The following is an 18,980-nucleotide window of genomic DNA, read 5'->3' on the forward strand; positions in this document are numbered from 1 at the left end:
CAGCGCAGCGCAGCCAGGAGCTACGGGCGCCTCTGTTCCGCTTCAGCGACACCAGAAGTGTAGCAACCCATCTCCTTAGGAAAACTACCCACACCAGAATTTCTGTCTAGCTCGGTGTTAAATACACCTGAGCTGGGGAGGAAGGAGAACTGATAGCACGCTTTGGGTGGGAGGTCACCGTCTTCAGACCACCCAGAACTAGACTATAGACCTCGTAAAGCAATAGGGAGGCTGAAAACGATTATATTTCTCCTGACACTAGTCATGGGAAGACTGCCAACAAAATAACTTACCGAGTAGTACTTTCCTTAGAGAGCTCACATGAAGGCTTAAGACTCTTAAAGTAATCATCTTACCAGACCTTAAAATGTCATCCTGCGCCCTTAAAGAAAGGCAAAATCAGACTGTTGGAGAATTTATCCTGAAACCACTCCTGTTCTCATGAACTTGCATCCATGCTAGGTGAACTGCGTCTTGCGTGCTGGGAAAAGGAACATGTTAAGTGTAAACTATAGAAATATTTACAGGATCAAATCGTTGAGCTTTAATATTTGCCAACAATATTCAAGCATGGCAGAGAAACTGATAGAAATTTCTTAAGTGGTACAACGAGGACAATAGAACAAAAATATCTCAGGGAACATCTGGCAAATTAGACAATTTCAATTACGTTTACAAGAAAACAAGGAAATCCATGCCAGATTGAGGAAAGAAGCCTTTAAAATCACTTGGAATCCCGACGGCGTCTTGAATAACCCACCTACTCAGAACATCACGATTCTCAGAACAGTAGGTAGCTTGCAGAGGCTTAGGTTATGAATTTCACCTTTGTTTTCCCCCAAGGATCTGGTCTACTTAAGTATATGAAAACTAAAACAATTAAGGGAAAGCCAGATACTTGCAAGAGTTTAAAGGTACAGCTAAAGAGGCTGTCATGGAAGATAAAGGTTCATTGTCACTGATGTGTTTGGTTAAGGTCTCAAGAGTTAGACAAATAAGAACATTCCTGAATGGAACCTGATTCTCCTCCACTCCCCTGGCTTTTTTTTTTTTTTTTTTTGAATTTTAAAAATGCACTTAAAGAAACCCACAGTAAATACTGTTCAGCCTCTGCAACTAACCATGCATAACAGAGCACTAGGCTTTTTTATTTTTAAAAAGCAATGGCTTCTTCCTCACCTACTCTTGCTGCCTGTTTTGACATTTATGAATTAGATTGAAAAATGTGCATAAAAAGTAAGATGCGCTAGATTAAAACAAAGTGAATGACTTTAAGAAGTTTCAGGCATGTTGACCATCCACATCCTAAAAATGAACTGATTAAAAAAAAAAAAAAAAAAGTTGAACAAATCTTGTTTATCGTGAGTGGGCTATTGCATATTCCAGTGCAGAAAGTATTGACTATTGCTGGAGATAGGATATGAGACAGTGGTTTGTTAGATAGACCTACCATGGTAATTTCTTAGTTTCCTCAATTTGAAAACACCCAGTAACAACTAACTAAACAAATACAGCTCTTTACCAATCAAAGCAAAACAAGTTTAGCTAAATATCTCTGTGAGGTAAAATGTAGGAAGAACTTGGAACACAGATGTTCCATTATCAGTTTAACTGTATTCTGTGATCTTTCCTTCTGACTCACCAGCAAAATAAAGCTCATCTTCCTAGCTATTTTTTTAAGCTTTGTAGCCATAATTTTCTATTTAGTGTGACGTGTCAATGCCCCCAACTTTTTTTTTTTTTTAATTAAAAAGCAGCTTTTGATCTATTAGAAGTGATAAGATTAGGATATTGAAACCTTTATCTCATTGTCATCAATATTTATATTTCTAACGTGCTAGAGGATCAAAATTGTTGTGGAGATAACATCACCTGCTTAGAATGACAGCTGCTATCATAGTCATTGCACAAGATTTACATGTGGTTTTTTTAATGTGTTTTTAAAGTATAGCTATCCAAGTTTACTTTTTCACATAATTTCACCTTATTTTTTACTCCTTTTAATATTATATATAATAATATCATGAATACATCTAATATATAAGGGATACAAAGTTGTATTAATACCCAGTAATAATAATAATATAAGCTTCTGAACGCAAAACTGTCTTTTGCATGATTTGTTTCATTTTTAAATACATATATGATGATATCTAAACATGCTGTCAACTGGTTGTATAATGCATAATTTATGTCAGAATTAATCTGTTAAAAAAAAGTGGCCTCACTGACAACAAAAACAATGATGGGTCAACAATCTGGGTACCCGTCAGTTTGTAGCATTACATACTTGTTTGAAGGAACATGTAACAAAGGTCTTCCAGGCTTTCTGTGTTGAGAGTGATCAGCAAACATATTCACAGCTCATCTTTTCCTGGTTTGTGGCAAAAACGGTTCAGGAACTTTTCTGCTCTATGTACCGTAAGTCATTTTGAGAGCAATACTCACAATGCGTAGATCAGTATACATATTAATAGAGTTTATTGAGTCACATGGGAAAGATGGGAGAGTCCTGGCTTTAATTTTTATCTTTGAGCATGGCATTTCTCCATCACAATTAGATAGCTCTTAATATAAGTTTCGTTCCTGCTCCCCCCCCCCATCTAATTTATGTTTGGAATAAAAATACTCAAGTGTTGTTCATTTGAAATATCTTACAGAACTTTCTCCTAACCTTTCCGTAATTTCCTTCTAGAATGAAGCACACACTTGCTTCTGCCTGACCTCATCTTCACAGTGAGCTGCTGAGTGTTACTGCAGTCACAGAAAGAAGCATGTGTACAAGAACCTCTGATGAAAGACACTGGACAAAGATTTGATGTCTGACTGATTAAATGTGACCCCCCCCCCCCCCATGAAGTAAGGAAAAACATATATGCCATTAAAAATATACAAAAATAAGTCACTGTATTCTAGTTAACAAAGAAGCTGAGAGGATATAACTGATAGCATATCTGGGCACACGGCAACCATGGATGCTAGTTTTATGGTTGACTTCAAAATTTGCAAGTCACCTGGAAATCATGCTAGCTACATATTCCTTCTTAACCCAGCCCTCATAGTGCATAAGAAATGTATATTTACTAGTATCAGAAGTATAATTAAGGTAAATAAGTTTTTGCATTAACTTAAATCTTCCAAGGTAATATAATTGCTAAGTTTTATGCTTTGGAGTTGCCCTGAAGTCACTAAGTTTCTTGGGCATATTTGAGTCAAAACTATACTCCTTCTTAGGGTATATATTTATTTTTGTTGTTGGTCTTAATCTGTTCTTCACTGTTACCCAGGACTGCATTTCCCAACAACCACAAATGTGAACTATAGGATCTTTAACTACATGTCTGCCATACGACAGAAATGACTGGTAGCCTGAAAATGTATGGAAAAACATTTAAGTCAGAGGTATGTACAAGAAAACATGTGTGTGTCTAAAATCAGTTGATCTTGTCCCAAAGCAGCCATTAAAGTACTTAGTAAGAAACTAGAAATGTTTGTTTTCTTTTTATTTTTTATTTTGAAGATCACTTGAGGACAACAACCTGTAAAGTACAGATAATCTTTTTTCACTAGTTCATTTTAAAAGACCAAAACCAAGTCAGATTTAGAAATCCAGGATTTGTAGAATGCTAAAGAATTCAACTTGCGTGTGCTGTATTTATTTCACCATCATGACAATGAACGGAGTTATTGCCAAGTGAACTTTATCTGAGGATACAAAGATTCTTTGCTGTATCATGAATCATGCTATATTAATGAAAATATTTAAATTTTATTTTTAATTTTCCAACTATGTCTCTTTACTTTCTTATAGTGAGCCTGCCGTGATTATTTTTATGCTTCCAGGCAGCTACCATTCAATTTTTTTAGCAATCTCCCTTGTCCTGAATGTATAATAGGATTTGGAGGGAGGCTTGGTATTTGTACAGATAGCATATTATTCAGCTTTCTAGATGAGAAAGATTTCGTCATGTCCTATAAATGCTGTGAGAAACCATACAAAGAGGACAGTACAAATAATCTTTTTCCATTATGATTTATTCTCTACAATACTTCATTAGAGGATAGAGTTCAATTATTTACACTCAGAAGTTATTATATAGGTAGGAGGCAACCAAGTGTAATACAAATAATTGGTCTGACATCTCTGCACTGAAGGTCAAAAGAGGTCTCCTGCTTTAAGGAAATAAATTAACCAAAAATAACCCAAAACAAAACAACATGTAGTTTCCAAAATACAAACAGAAAACAGCACTAATAGTCAGTGAAGATTGCAGATGTTCGTTAGTATACTATGAAAACAAATTATCCTGTGCAAAGGTTAAAATGAACTTATAGATTTCTTACAGATTTTTTCTTATAAATTGTAGATGTGATATTTTGACCATAAAACCTTCCCAAACTGATCTCAGTTGAGATTGACAGTTGAACATAATGAAAAAAAATTTAAGAACCTCACAGTGGAAACATTCCAACACTGACAGACTCCAGTGATCAAAGACATTCTTCTGTATTTACTGTAAAACAAAGACAATTCATACTTGCAGTGAGATTATTTCTCAGCTGTGGTTATCATGAGAATAAGCCCTTCTAGACCAAAAGGCACTTGCTTCTAAGGATGAGATAAATCCAGATCAAACCAGGTGACAATTGCTTTGAGAAGGAGTATTTCTAACATGCTGTCCCAGCAAAGTAACCCCAGAAAAAAATTATTAAATCGCTGGGTTTTGTGGCCTCCATCTTGAGGCCAATCAAAGTACATTTTGTTTCTAGTTCACTTCTTTCATCCTTATGCATAGCTGCCATGTAATGATCTAGAAATGGGATTATTTCCTGAGACCACCTGTCCTTGTCATACATTTTTTCTGAGCTAATTTAACTGTCGACACTTTTTTTTTGACTGATTTTAGAGCTGGACCCTTATGGGACTAAAGCTGAGAGGGCCCGTTTCTTAGGCAGCAGACCAGTGGTTCTGATTTACTAGCTCCTCTCCTCACTGCAGCAAGACAAGAACACAGTACATATTTAGAGGTGTTTTTGTTTTTTTGTGGTTTTTTTTTTTTTTTAAACAGACTGAGCAGGGAAATGGAAGTGGGAGAGGATAAGGCTTCCTCAGTCCCAAACCATCCAGCCTGCTTCAAGCTTAAACCAACCAAGTCACTCAATCGTAAAATTCTGTTCTTTAAAAATGACAGCTAACCCTCCCCACCCCACCCCTTAGTCATCCCCTATTCAAATAAAATGAAATCAGGAAAACACTATACACTGCTGAAGACACAGAACAGGGCAAACAGTTGAAAAAGAAACAATAGTTGAGAAGCCCGGCACTAAATGCCTGCATGACCAGTCTCACTGAGCGTGCTCAGGGGTGAAGTTTTAGCACCATTTTTTTTGCTCTTTTTAAACCTTTTAGAAATTAAATTCTAACATAGAACACTTGAACAGTAATGGGTGTAGCCCTATGTATCATACTGTTTGACAGCTGAAAGGTGAATGGTATGTCCAGAGCTGACCCCACCCTCCCCCCTCACTGCAGGGCACCTGGGAGAGTAATTACAAACCACTCAAGTTTGTAACAAGACCGATTTATTCTCAGCAGCAGGAAATCATGAAACAATCCCTTAATCTTCGATTGCTTTTCAACAACATCACAAGGGAAAAGTGGCAACTTAGAAGAATGACCCAGTACAGGAGGAAAGCTGGGTCGATATTGCACAGTTTTCCAGATTAGGACCCCCTCCTTTCCCTCACGTCTCTCCTCCAGCAGCAGAACACGACACCACCACCAGGCAAAACTGCACCATCCTGTTTGCTTCTCTAGGACCAGAAGGAGCAGCAGCATGCAGTTCTGAGCTTTCTACCAGCCCTGTTCCCTGCCACGCCAGGAGAGAATTTCAGGCTTGGAACACCAGCCAATTTAAAAAGTCATCATTACCACATATAAGCAAACTTTAAAGCTATGTGCAGCCAAATAGCCGCTACTCTGCTATGCACTTGTATTTTCCTTTCTCATCATTGCTGACCCTCCGGGAATTTGGAAAAAATTACATTTTGTAGTCCAGTGACCTCACTGAGAAGGCGTCCCTCAATGAGGCTGCAGAAATAACTGGATAACATACCTTCCTCCTAGAGTACTTCTTGCTGTCCTCAGTGATAGGAGAAGTACAGAGTGCACGTGAGTTCCATACAGTTCGGGTACTATACGTTTTCCTCACTCATTGCCTTGATGTGGTAATGGAAAAGCTGTATAAGATAGCTTACCAACAAAACTACGCAGTTTTATTCCCAAGGCCTGCTATAAACTAGAACGCTGACAATTCTCACAATCAAAAGTCACACTAGAGAAAGTGGCTGTCCTATCAAAAGGAAGGTCCCCGAGACTGTTTTCTTAAATTAAACAAATTTCAGTCACTTGTCTCCCTCGTATGACTACAGTCAATTCTCTGCAACCCCCCCCCCATCCCTAATCCAATCAGGCTCTGTTACAAACGTTTCGACACAAAACTTGGTAATAACAGAGCAGACTGTCCAGGGTGCACTCCAGTACCTCGTCCTTCGCATACGCAGCACCACATTTTGCTCTCTTAGAGGCCTAACAGCATTCTATTTCATAGCAGGCTACATTACAAAGCACTGTCTAAAAACCCAGCAAATGGTAAACCAAAAGGAGTTCTAGAGAGTCCAACCTACGGTGGAATCTGAGAATTAAAGCCTTCTAGGGTTTATTTAAATATTGGATTCATCTGCAATACCATCCAGAGGTTTTTTCACATCTTTAACTGTTTTCTGTCCGTGAGGATGGGGTGCTATCCAGATGTTCAACCCTCCCCATATGATGTATGGGGACTGCAATCAGCTCTTGGTACACAACAGATACCAGAGGTTAAAAAAAATTAAAAAGAACCTAAAAAATGTTTTGTTGGACTCCGTTGCCCAGGCTGCCAGGGGAATGCTCCTACTTGATCTGGGGGGTTCCATAACCAACAGCTCGAGGTTCTGGAGTGTCGGTCACGCACAAGAACAGACCAGTCTCAAGCGGCACTTTCACTCCGAGAGGTCTTCCGCACCTCACAACAGTTCATAGGCATGGAGCCCCGATCCAACTGAACCCCCGCATGGAGGGAAGGCTGAGATAAGGCTTGGGCCCCAGAAGTTCTGTCATGCTCTCATCTTCCCCCCAGGTCAGCTGGAAGGCAGACTTGGCAACGGAAGCTAGCATCATAAAATGGTGCAGTAATAGAAGTAACTGGACCAGGAAGAGGAGGCATCCGCCCCAATGATGTCGTAGCCGTTGGCAGCAACAGGGGGGTGGGACTGGTCATGCAGCCGTGTGTCAGGAGTAATGATTGTAGAGGGGGGGGGCATGAAGAGTGCCGTTCTGGAAACAATGCTGACGGGAGGCCATGTATTCCGCGTAACTGATTGTCACCTTCTCACTGCGGTACCTGTGGACACAGCAGCAGAAACACGAACACGAACCGTAAGCAGACCGCGCAGTTTGGGCTAGGCAAAAACCATTGATCCGACATCACCTTTTGGATCACAGCTAACAATGGCAAAGAGGCCCCCACTGACTTCAAAAGGTACTTCGTTTGCCATCGCCTCATGTGAGAGTTTGGTTAAATAAACTTTGAAGCTTGATCTAGCTTCGGTGTCACAAAAGTTGAGCCCTATTCAAGGCAATCATAATTAAGAGGACTCCTGAAGTGGCATATGGGAAACGATTAATTTGTATTCTTTTTAGCTACTTCCTGTGGAACGGGGAGGAAAAAAAAAGGACATGAGTTGCTGGAAGCAGAAAACTCAACATTTCAGGAGACTAAATAACCAGTATTTAAGTACTATTTGCTTTCCAGATCTTCATACTTGAAAGGCTGGTGAAAGCAGATGACACAGAGTTGGGTAAGGGGAGGTTTGTTATAGCATACGTGTGACTTAGACCGTGTTATAGAATCAGAATTCACAAACTGTGAAGTCCCTTCTGAGAGACCAGAGATTCCCAGAGGTGCTTATAAGCATACTACACAAGAGGTAACTTCAAAGTGGCTGTGAAATGCACTAAGTCTGTATTACACCTGATTTTAATGAAAACTTTTCTCCAGAGGTAGGGAACAACCTGATAAATTAGGGTGTTTCTATACATTTTATTTTTATTTTTTAAACTAACATAAAGGGAATTGAAACCAATGGGATAGATAGCTAGGGGCATAGAAAAGCAAATTCTGAAAAGCAGCCATATTTGAGTATGGCTTGGATTTAAGACAGCTGTCGCCACGATCCATAGATCAGCACGCTGAGAAAAGGAAGTCCGTTTTAAACATACAGAAAAATAAGCCATTTAAACTTTCAAGTGTTCTGCTTCGTTTGATCTTTCACGTGGATGATTATATTACAAGACGGTTACACTTCTCTTAGAAAATGCTCACTTCGATCCTGCACGGACTGAACACATTACCTGCCTAACACATGGAATTTATGATTTTGTCGTTCAGCCTATGCCTAGCACGTTGACAGGAGCATGAAGACACACACCAAGCACAAATACCTTAAATTACCCACAAAACACTATAAAATAAAAGGCAACAAATACATCACCTTACCTGGTGAGCTTAATCGTTTTCCTAAAATCATTGGTAATGGGAGCCTTAAAGCCACCTTTCCTGAGTAAGGAGTCTATGGTCTGGATCTGATCCCAGTCTATTGAAAAATAAAAGCAAGGGATGATTTTCAGCATAAAAACGATGTTTCAAGAAGAGAGGAGATGCATTAAAAGGCCTTTAGAGAAGCAAACTATACAGGAAACTGAGCTTTAGAGATACCAGTGCTGAACTGGACATACATGGCCTTTTGCATGCACACTGCCTGCACATGCTAACCCCTTTTAGCTCATACTGAAACTGCAGTGGTCTATAAAACAGAAATTCCATTTTCCGTTTGACCTCTCTTCTTACAAAGGTCCGTGCATTGCTTTTGTTGCAGGGACCCCAAACCGTTTTATCACGTGCCACTCAGTTTTAGCTCTTTAAGTCTCAAAATAAGGTAATACTTAGCTTTACATAGACAAATTGGGATCAGCCTGATGCTCTAGTGATAGCACAGTGCACTGCTATGTGAGAGATCAGAGTTAAAATTCCTACCTTAGTCTTTTGCCCCAGAGCCAGGAGGATGCGACCACTCCACTCTGCTAGGTGGAGGAAAGGAGGCAATATTTTGAGAAGTTACCATGGTGACCGCTACTATATTTGAATGGGAAGTGTGCTCCAGAGGGGCCCTGTTTCCTGCCCTCATCTGGAGGATGCTACTTTAGCAACAATGAGGAGGAAAGGGACTCTCCTGTTGGTGCTGTGCAGCCTGCAGTTATCCTAGTTGGTGGGAGAAACATAGAAGAGGAAAGATGCAATGCTAAATGAAGCTGGAAGATCCATAGTTTGAGATCCTCTATTTCTTAAGCCCTAAAACATTTTTTACACTAAGATACAGCTGTGCACAGATGTGGGATGAGAGACAGGCCAGATGAAGACCCAGCAGCAGCTGTATCAGGTGTCAGTTATCCAGATTAAGTCTGGTGGATCCATGGCACTACTATGAGGAAAGCATTACAATCCAAACCCAAAATCCACAGATTTATGTTACCCAATTCTGTGACACAACATACTGACGTGGTTAGCTGTCATCTCAAACCCACCTTGTTCCTTAGCAACCTCAGGTAAATATGTGGCTGTGCGTTTGACACCTTTCTCATTGATGAACTCTATTCTGATCCCATGGATCCCAACCTATAGATGGAAATGAACAGCCAAATAAGAGGCGTTTGCTATGACTACGTTCATGATTGATTTGTCATTCCCGCAACACTGTGTACTTCTCTATCACTGACCACTTTGCCTTTCGCCTGGATGAAAGACATTCTCTTCCCACTCTGTCCTGGCCAGACAGGTCTCACAAGCAGCAGCATAAAGGAACCTCTGCCGCCTTTCTCAGACAGTCTCCCTGCCACTTCTCCTGACGTATGTCTTGTTAGAAGTCTGACATTTTCCATCTCTTATGCTGGTCCAGCAAGACAAGGATCCCTAAACAAGAGTCACGCCTAACTTAGCCCAACCACAAAGACTACTAAATCTTCTTTGAACTAAGTACGCCTCTGTGTACGACGTCCTAAAATTATCTATCTTAGGTCTTAACTACTTTTTACTCCCAGTTTGTATGTACAGTGTCAAAACACTTCCCAGGTTTTTACATACACACATCTAAACCTATCTCCTATTGGGCCAAATCCATTAAACACTTTGTCTCATTGACAAGATCCCCCCCAACCAAAACCATACTGTTAGCCCATCGCCTTCCTCTCTTCTGGTTTCCCAGCCCCGTTTTTTCTATTCCCAGCTTGACTACCCCTACCCCCTGGTAACGAAGGAGACACATCACTATGTACTAACCCGAACCCAAACGGAACGAGTGATGCAGAGTTCCAAATGCACCTGTTCTCACCTCCCAGTCCAGGTAGTCACTGGCATCCTCAAAGTTAGTGAGGAGGGAGACAGAGCAGAAGAGTTTGGGCAGCTCCTCGCGGGTCAGGGGTGGAAATCGGCTGTCCTTAAGTGCACTAGGGGAAGAGAAGATATATTGCCTGATACAAGTGCCCGATGAAACTCTCAGATGCTCAGTTATTCCCTTGTTGATTATGCCTCCATTAAAAGTTTTTGTATTTGCTACTGCAGAGAACGTGATTTTCATCTACTCCTGATCTAGTGAACTGTAACATGCAAACAGTTGTACAAGCTTCCTGACACTGCCCTCCAGTTACTGCAGCTGGAGAGCAGTTACGTGCTACATAAGATGTCAACACTGTTAGGACGCAAGACAGACTCAACATTAGCTTTAAAACATCAACCAAATTCACTCGTCACAAATACGTCCCGCTAAATCCCACCATATTGCCTCACCCTGTCATACAATTCTCGTGTTTATTTTACCGTGAAGCATATTAAATTTAACTATGTCAGTCCAATAAAATATCTTTATCTTGAACCCTTACAGATCCTCAGCAAATTAAAGTAAGTTCAGATTTATTTCATTTTCAACACAGTTACCTGGTTAATGTGTATTCCCTGAGTCCTGAGTGAAGATTCATGGCTGAAAAGGTCCCGATGCAGCCACGAAGCCGCTTGTCTCGCCCCGTCTTCCACGTCACAAAGAGTGGACTGAAAAGGCAAAAAAAGAGAAATGTTGCAGTCTCTAGAGATATTTCTTGGTTAAGGAGAGACCAATAAGGTCTAAGAGAGCAGGTATGCACGCACTTGCTTTCTCTCCAATAAACCCTAACAGGCACTTCTTTGCACCTGCCATCTAACAATAATAAAAAACCACACACTCCCAAATGTTAATAAACAGCATTCCTCCTCACACCTTTTCAGCGTAGTTCCTTCTCTCCACCAGTACTCTGCAATGTCTCCAGCAGCTCCCTCCTTGCCAGACCGCGCTGTTTTCTGAGGAGTAATACAGTTATCTGACCCTACTCATCACCTCTGTGAATCGTGACCTCACTCAGCAGCGTCTGATAGCTTATATGACAATTGAAATTAATACAGCCAAAAAAGATTCCTTATTTATAGTACTTTGGAACCTGAAAGACCCCCCCAAGCATTCTACAAACCATCTATTATTCAGGTTTGCAATAAAAGTTGTGTATTTTTTTTTTCTTCTTCTAAATGGGTAAAAAGCAAGCCTGTTTTTTTACCCTGTTATTTCCGTGAGGATCCAACTTCTGGGTCCATCCCTAGCACTCAGCTCATGTTCACATCTCCTTTTGCTTACCCTACATTTGATTTACATTTCCACACAAAAATATCTCCTGTTGAACACATATCCAAATCACTATACCCTTCCTACTTAAACATCACACAGATTGGCATTTTCTGATCTATCATAAATCTACAGGCATAACACTAGATTCTCAAATTCAGCAGGCTGATTTCAGTCTGTTAAGCCAAAAGTCATGATTAAGTCCCAAGAAAACACGAGGCTCAGAAAAACAGTATTCAAAAGAGCTCTGTGGAGAGATGACCAGGTGAAGAAGATAGCGAATATTAAAGGCAGAAAGTTCATTTTTAAAAAAGTGAGTGAAATTGCAAACAGCTGCGGAGAAAAACAGTAAAGAAAAGACAATGGTGGCTGCAGCTCCACAAAAAATGTCTGAACATCTGGAAAATTGTGCAAGGCAACTGCTGATGCTGATCTAATTATAAAACCAGGGTAATTGATCTTACTTTTTTGGATTACAGAGTACTGAATGAAAGAAGCAGTCACTTTGAACCCAGGCATAAATGAGAAAGTTGGTCATTATCGATTCCAAACATCAGTCTGTGGATTTCTATGGAACTTTAAGAGATAAGTAATATGATAGAAAACACACAGCGTTAAGAAAATCATGTTCTGAAATTAAATACTGGCAAAAGTTCTAAAACATGAAGACAGAAGGACTGATTCTACATCAGAGCATAGGCAATCGCTTTCCTCAAATTCTTGAAGCTTGTGTAAGCAATGCATTTTTGCAGCAAACATTAACAACAACACTAAGACGTTCTGTTCAGACAGCAAAACCAGCACGGAGAACGGATGGCTCCTCAAACACAGGCAACAGAGCTTCTTATGCCTACGTCATCAGAACATTACCGGCACTGCAGTGACAAAGCAATGCCCAGTGATGTTCCCCAGAGCTACAATGGAATTACAAGACTGGATCACCGCATAAATCCAGCACTCAGGATCTAGTTGCCAGCTGTGACCAATGGCAGCAGTGCTACCCAAAATAGCAACCAGTCTGTCAGTGGTAATTGTGCAGCACTTTGCCCACAGAGGAAGCGGAAACATTCTTCAGCAACTATCAGCCACCTTACGGCTCCTTGACCAAGCCAGAGGATTTACTGTCCTAGTTTTCCAACACCGCTTCAAGGCACTTTCAGGATATCATCCCTTTACATTTTCATCTAGCTACCATATGTTGAAAGAGAAAACAGAAACAGAGCGTATGAAAACACATTGGAAAGCTTACCAAAAAAAGATACTAAACTTACAAAGGAGATTTCTGAGAAGCATTACTGTCACAAGCTCAGTGAAAAAATAGCTTAATCTAATTAAAGTTTTGGAACCGTTACTTTGCCCACATAGAAAAGGGAAGGGAGAAAATGAAAAGCACTACTGATAGAATACAAATCTAGGTAAGTTCCTTCTCTTCTTGGATTCATCTTACAGGTTCACATTTCCAATTCACCTCTTTCCCCTTACAAAAAAAAAAAAGTTTCCACTGAGCTGTGACACAGCTTTCTGCATCTATAATAGAAGAGATATTACCAGAAAGGACAGGATAATTGCATTCAGAAGGCTGTCATATTTTAAAAGATCTCATTTGTAACATTTTTGAATGTGGTCATAACAACTGAGGCATAAAAAAGGTATAAAATTTCATACAAGTACATAAAAATTCACTATTAAAGTTTTTCACTGTAGAAGAGATGTTACTTCTTTATCTCAGGCATAAATTCACTTAGCAAATTACAAGTCCAGCTGACAATAGGGCAATTGTTCCGTAGACCCTCCCAGAGAAGTGCGTTTCCCTTATGCTTTAAGACAAGTCACAATAACCTTTTGCCCACATTCACCCAAGACCACTTTCCAATACTCTGCAGTCATATCCCGAAGAGATGATGGCAACCACTTCCCTCCAGCCACGACATCCTACCTTTGTCTGATTACAGCTTGCATGGCTGAGCATAGGCGAGCTTCAGCAACTAAAAACCAGCTTCTCCAGCTGCAACTACAAGGGGCATTTAAAGTCACAAAACACGGTTTGTTCAAACCAGCATTTGCTTATACTAGGGAAAAAAACTGTTACGGTACAGATTGTACAGGGCAAGTGTTTGTTGTCTTGCATGGCAATTAGAAACTTGCACGGTACAGTTTTAGTATCAGTCTGTAATACCTGCTATTGAATAAAACCCACCAGACCGCTGTACTAAAACGGCAGAAGTAACCAGTTAACTGTCTGCATGTCATGCAGCTTCAAGATTGTCATTTTTTCAGTCATGTGAGTAGCAAAGGTACTATTTTCTTCAATTACCAAGTTAATTTAGGCGTAACTCAGAATCTTGCCACTTCTACGCTGATCTGTGAACCTCGCTGTTCAGACATAGGTGAGGCCCTGCGCTCTGCAGGCACCTATCAGCCCCACAATTATCATCACGACTGCCGTCCACATGCACATCCTCTCACGCTGGTAATTGGAATTCACGGTGCTTTTCAAGCCATAGCCCTGTAGCTTTCACATTATCACGCTGTTTATGCGGGATCCTGACCATCACTACTACTATCTTTAGGGTTTAGCAACAACTGAAAAAATATGCTATCTGAGAATTAGGTCAGGAGAAGCCTGCGAATCTTTCTATTCCTTCCAGCAACTGTCTCTCTGTCCCTCCTGAGAGACTTCTGGTATATATCTGTTTTGTTCAAGCATCTCTTACGTCGACATTTGCAACGTTACAAAGGACAACAGTACAAATTATCTTTGTATTTTCACTTTGCTTACTCTCACACGTGATAACATTTGGCTTGAAGTTCATTACCTTACCAGCCCAAGGGTGACAAATCATCCCTGCGCACTGCTCTACCTGGGAGCAAACCCACGCCTTTCCCTGGGGTACAAGCAGCTACGCGCTACGACCAACAGCACGGATGCCAAAACAAGAAAATTCAGGCAGGCGTTTGACCAGATGGGGAAGAAAAAGGAGGAGCTGGTCTTGCTTTGGAATGATGACCTAAGAGACTTTTTTTTTTTAAAATTATCAGCGCAGAAATGCCCAACGAACAGTTTTTAACTTTTCAAATTCGGACACACAATTCAACCAACCAACGTTCCTGAAATAGGGCCTTTTTTGAACCTAGTCAACAGAAACAGCAACAAAATCCTGCTAGGCATTTGATTTGATGCCAAAATAACGAAGCCATATGAGAATAATCTCCCTTACTGACTAAAGAACAAAAAAAACCCTTTGCATTTCAAGCAACCAAATAATAAAGTAATGCATTATGTTCTAAAAGGAGCATGATGAGTTTAGGCCTGAGAAGCATCGGTAGAAATATTTCAGCCTAGGGCGTCCCCGGAACTATTCTACGTTCCAATCCAGGGCATGTTTCCATTCACTTGTATTTACAACGTTAAACAGCTTAGCCTGCAGCAGCATTCAGAACATGAATCTGTAATCCTGCCAGGATAATAACCGATACACAACCTACATCCCACTGGTTCTACGCTGACAGCCGGCAAGGTGGGGAAACATTCAATACAAGGAAAAAGTCCTTGACCTCTTCAAGCCATTACTCCTTTACATCCATTTAAAATTCATGAATTTAAATTAAAGACGGAAACAACTTTGTATTTTGTGTGTTGTTCTGGAGGTGGTCCCTAGAGGAGCGTCAGAAGGTCTGTCTGTCTTCGATCTTCTCCATACAACCCTTCCACCACACATTTTAACAACGTTAACATTTCCACACGTACACATTCAACTTTCAGACAAACATTGGCTGGCTAAATCTCACTCGGCAAGATGTCAGGTAACATTTCCTGAAATCCTGCTTCTCACTTCTTTTCATACACTCCTCCTTTCTCAATCTCGGTATCGTCCTTGAAAGCCAACTCTCTGTTTCTCCCCGTATAGTCCAGCTAGCACTATCTCCAAAACAGTCATGTTTTCAGTTCAACTCCTTGCAAGTGTTTGGTTCCCTTCCCTGGTAAATCCATTAACTTGGGCAACCCAACACCCTGGGGTGTCCTTGCCCAATTCTCACTAGCTCAGCTGTCGTTTCAGGATCAGCCAGGAACTTGCTTCAACTTCTTACTTTACCCCCTTCCCACTTTGCTAGCAGAAGAACGTCTCTGCCATTGTCCTGTTAACAAACCAGTGCCCAGCTTAAGAGGCAGAACCCTCTTCAAATCAATCGTTTTGTTCTGTTGTTTTCTGAGAACTGTCTGATTTCAGTTTCTTGTCTGTTCTTTTAGTACACTTTTACGGAAGGCATGGTGCAGTTAATTATTTGCAGAGTGAGGAGTCTGTTGCAAAGCAGAGAGCCAACTTTTGCAGAGCATTATCACGAAGCAGGTTTGCGTTCCCCGACAAAAGCCTGGACTGTCTCATGCAACACACTAGACCACGAGCTGAAGAAGCACCACACTTCCTCATACGTTTGCTTAGCTCTCCTTCTGTAGAGCGGTGTTCCCACTTGAACACTGCTCTTCAGAGCTCCACTCATCTCCACGAAACGTAACAGAGCGTTTTTGCTCTTTCATGCACTCACAGGTATCCTTTTTGTTTCTGGTAGACCAAGCAGAAGAACATCCCCTTCCTCCTCCCCTTCCCCTTCCTTCTTCTACAGGAAAACTCCCTGCCAGTTTTCCTGTTCCCCAGTGGAAACCCTTCTCCCCCCACCGCTGCCCCTAACCAAAGCAGAGCTCTGGGTGCTGGTTTCTCTGCTTTCCCCCAGAGATGGATTTACTCACTAGGGGTCATTGGTAAATCGAGGAAGTCGTGGCTGAGGGAAACCGTAGAGATGACAGTAGAGTACATCAAAGCAGTAGCAGCACATCTCCGCTGTCACCACCAGGTTCTTGGTGCTGTTGGCAGTTCCATTGGGCCGAGTAAGTGGGCTCAGAGCTCCTGAAGTGGGATTCATTCGAGTAATTGGGGAATTTCCCGGGCCCAAAGTCAAGTCAGATACGTTCTCCCTTCCATTGTTCGCGTCTGTATGCTGGTGGTTCTGAAGAGGACCTGAACTGGAGCCCGGTACCGTCGTGGCCTGATTCCCATGACTGTGCGTTCCACTCCCAGACAATTTGGGCTTCTTTACCCCACAACAGCCAGCTGCCAGCTTGGGCTCAAGTGGAGGAACACAGCGTCTTTTTCCCATCCTGCTTCAAAACTTGCTTCCTGGAGCACTGCAGAACCCTGGCAAGGAGGAAAAAAAACAAACAAAAAAACCAATACACAGAACAGTTACAGGTGAAAAAACAGCAGCTACTTCCTTGCTTCTGCGAAGTTGCTGGGTTTGTTGCAAGAAAGAGAGGAAGAAAGCCTTTGCAACATGCAGCTTTTTTGCAACGTGCCTCTAAGACAGAACAAAAATCAATCCATCGAGCACAATGTGTGCTTTTACACATAAATTGAAAGCGTGCATACACAACCTCAAATCATGCTTCTAAAGTTATCAGTACAGCTTACTAAACACTTTGAAAATAGGCACCTCATCAAACACACACACCCCACCAACAAAACAAACCATGACCAGCCTTCCCGTAAAGGAAAGGAAACCAGGGAAAAAGCGAAGAAAAAAATATTTTGGACTATAGATATGGACTATAGATATATCCCGTTCAATACTTCCTGAGAACACTTGCTCCCCCTTGGCTAACAGCTGCACCAACGACAACAACTATTTAACCATCGCCACTGCACCTCCCTTCCTTGTCCCCAGCAGAAGGGTAACAACAGCAGCTCTGGGTTGCACCTTTGGGCTTGGTGCTGCCCTTGCTGTAGATCTGGCCCAAGCAACACCCAACGAGAAGCTACGAGCATTGAAGCGCTGCTTTGTGAACAGCTGGGCATTGCCCAGAGCCCAGGAGCAGAACCTGCACGTACTTCTGTCAGTCAGTAAACCGACAGTGCCCAGAGGCAGAGGCAGGGGGTGCGCTGCCCAGGTATGCAGGAGAGGAAGGGCTGAGGACCAAGCGGGGCTGGGAAGGAGGGAAGTGGTGACAGCAGGAAGCAGATACGTGAATAAAACAAAGCAGCACCGTGTTTTGCCTGCAAAGCAGAGAATGCTACTTCATACATCACAGAAAGGGGTGGGAGGACGCAGGGAGGAAGGCGTGTGCACACAAAAACCCGTGAGGGCAGACAAGGACCGCATGGCAGGGCTAGGAGCTGAAGTGCCATGCCGCCGCCACCGCGAGCTCTGCGCGCACGGGGACAAAACCAACCCCGCCCGCCGGCAGGGCTGCGAGCACAACGCCCCCGCCACGGGGCGCCCCGCGAGCAGCTGGGGGGCCGGCTCCCGGCACCAGGCCACCGCCTCGCCCCCACGCCGCCTCCGGTACCTGACGGGCCGGGGAGCCCAGAGCACAGCCCCGGGGCAGGGGCGCAGCCCCGCCACACGCACACACACCCGCACACCCCCCCACACCCGCACACCGCCCCCCGGCTCGGCGCCGCCCTCCCGCCGGGCCCGCTGCGGGCTGCCCCGCGGGGCGCCCCCGGGAGCCGGGCCCCAGCGCCCCAGCACCGCGCGGCCTCGGCGGGGCCCAGCCCGGAGCCGGGGGGGGGGGCGCCGCGGGCACCGCTCCCCGCGCGGCCCCGCGCCCGGTGCCTCCTCCCCGGCCCCCCTCAGCCCCCCGGCCCCGCCGCTCGCCCACCTCCTGCCCCCGCCCGGCCGCCGCCCGTGGGCCGCCTCAGCCCAGCCGCCGCCGCCCCGCCGCCGCCGGCCGCCGCCGCCTCAGGGCGCCGCGTGCCCGGCGGGGCCGCGGGCCGGCAGCGAGGGGAGCGGGGCGCGGGGCCGAGGGCAGGTCCGCCGCGATCCCGGCAGCCTCCTGCCGCCCGCCCGGCCGCGGGAATGGGCATAGTCCGCCCGCCTCCCGTCGGCCCCGCCGCGGGCAGCGGGGGCGCTCTTTCCCCCGCGCGGAACCATAGAGGCGGGCCGCTTCCGCTCCGGCCCGGCGGGGGGGCGGGGCTCCCGCCGCGGCACGTGACGGGCCGAAAGGCGGTGGGGGGGGGCGGGGATGCCGTCACGTGACGGGGGTGCCGCTCTCCCATTGGCCGCCCGGGGGAGGGGGGAGCCGCTGCCCCCTGCGCGGGGCTTGGGCCGGCCCTGAGGGACCGGGGGGGGGCGGCCCCTGAGGGGCCCGGCGTGGCCCCCACCGCCCGCCTGGGGCCGGCTGCGGA

At 43.9% G+C, this 18,980-nt stretch overlaps 1 protein-coding gene and 1 long non-coding RNA gene across 4 annotated transcripts; one reads left to right on the plus strand and one right to left on the minus strand.

Annotated features, from left to right (window-relative positions):
• Positions 1–90: 90 nt before the first annotated feature.
• On the plus strand, positions 91–6,514 carry LOC308200058. Of its 2 annotated transcripts, XR_013955203.1 has the most exons (3): positions 91–789; positions 2,696–2,859; positions 3,288–6,514. It is a non-coding gene; the product is annotated as an uncharacterized lncRNA (long non-coding RNA). The 2 variants fall into 2 exon arrangements; XR_013955202.1 differs by having other exon boundaries at positions 2,696–6,514.
• Positions 4,018–18,639, minus strand: AMMECR1L (AMMECR1 like). Of its 2 annotated transcripts, XM_080605121.1 has the most exons (7): positions 18,455–18,639; positions 16,547–16,991; positions 11,088–11,198; positions 10,486–10,600; positions 9,683–9,773; positions 8,598–8,694; positions 4,018–7,442 (listed from the first exon to the last, which is right to left on the minus strand). In XM_080605121.1, the coding sequence occupies exons 2-7, from the start codon at positions 16,951–16,953 to the stop codon at positions 7,331–7,333; spliced, it is 933 nt and encodes a 310-aa protein (XP_080461247.1). In that variant the 5' UTR covers positions 16,954–16,991; positions 18,455–18,639; the 3' UTR covers positions 4,018–7,330. The 2 variants fall into 2 exon arrangements, with proteins under 2 accessions (XP_080461247.1, XP_080461248.1); XM_080605122.1 differs by lacking the exon at positions 18,455–18,639 and having other exon boundaries at positions 16,547–18,170.
• Positions 18,640–18,980: the final 341 nt, after the last annotated feature.

Source organism: Anser brachyrhynchus (genome assembly GCF_964034855.1).
Source record: "Anser brachyrhynchus genome assembly, chromosome: 9".
Taxonomy (NCBI): Eukaryota; Metazoa; Chordata; class Aves; order Anseriformes; family Anatidae; genus Anser; species Anser brachyrhynchus.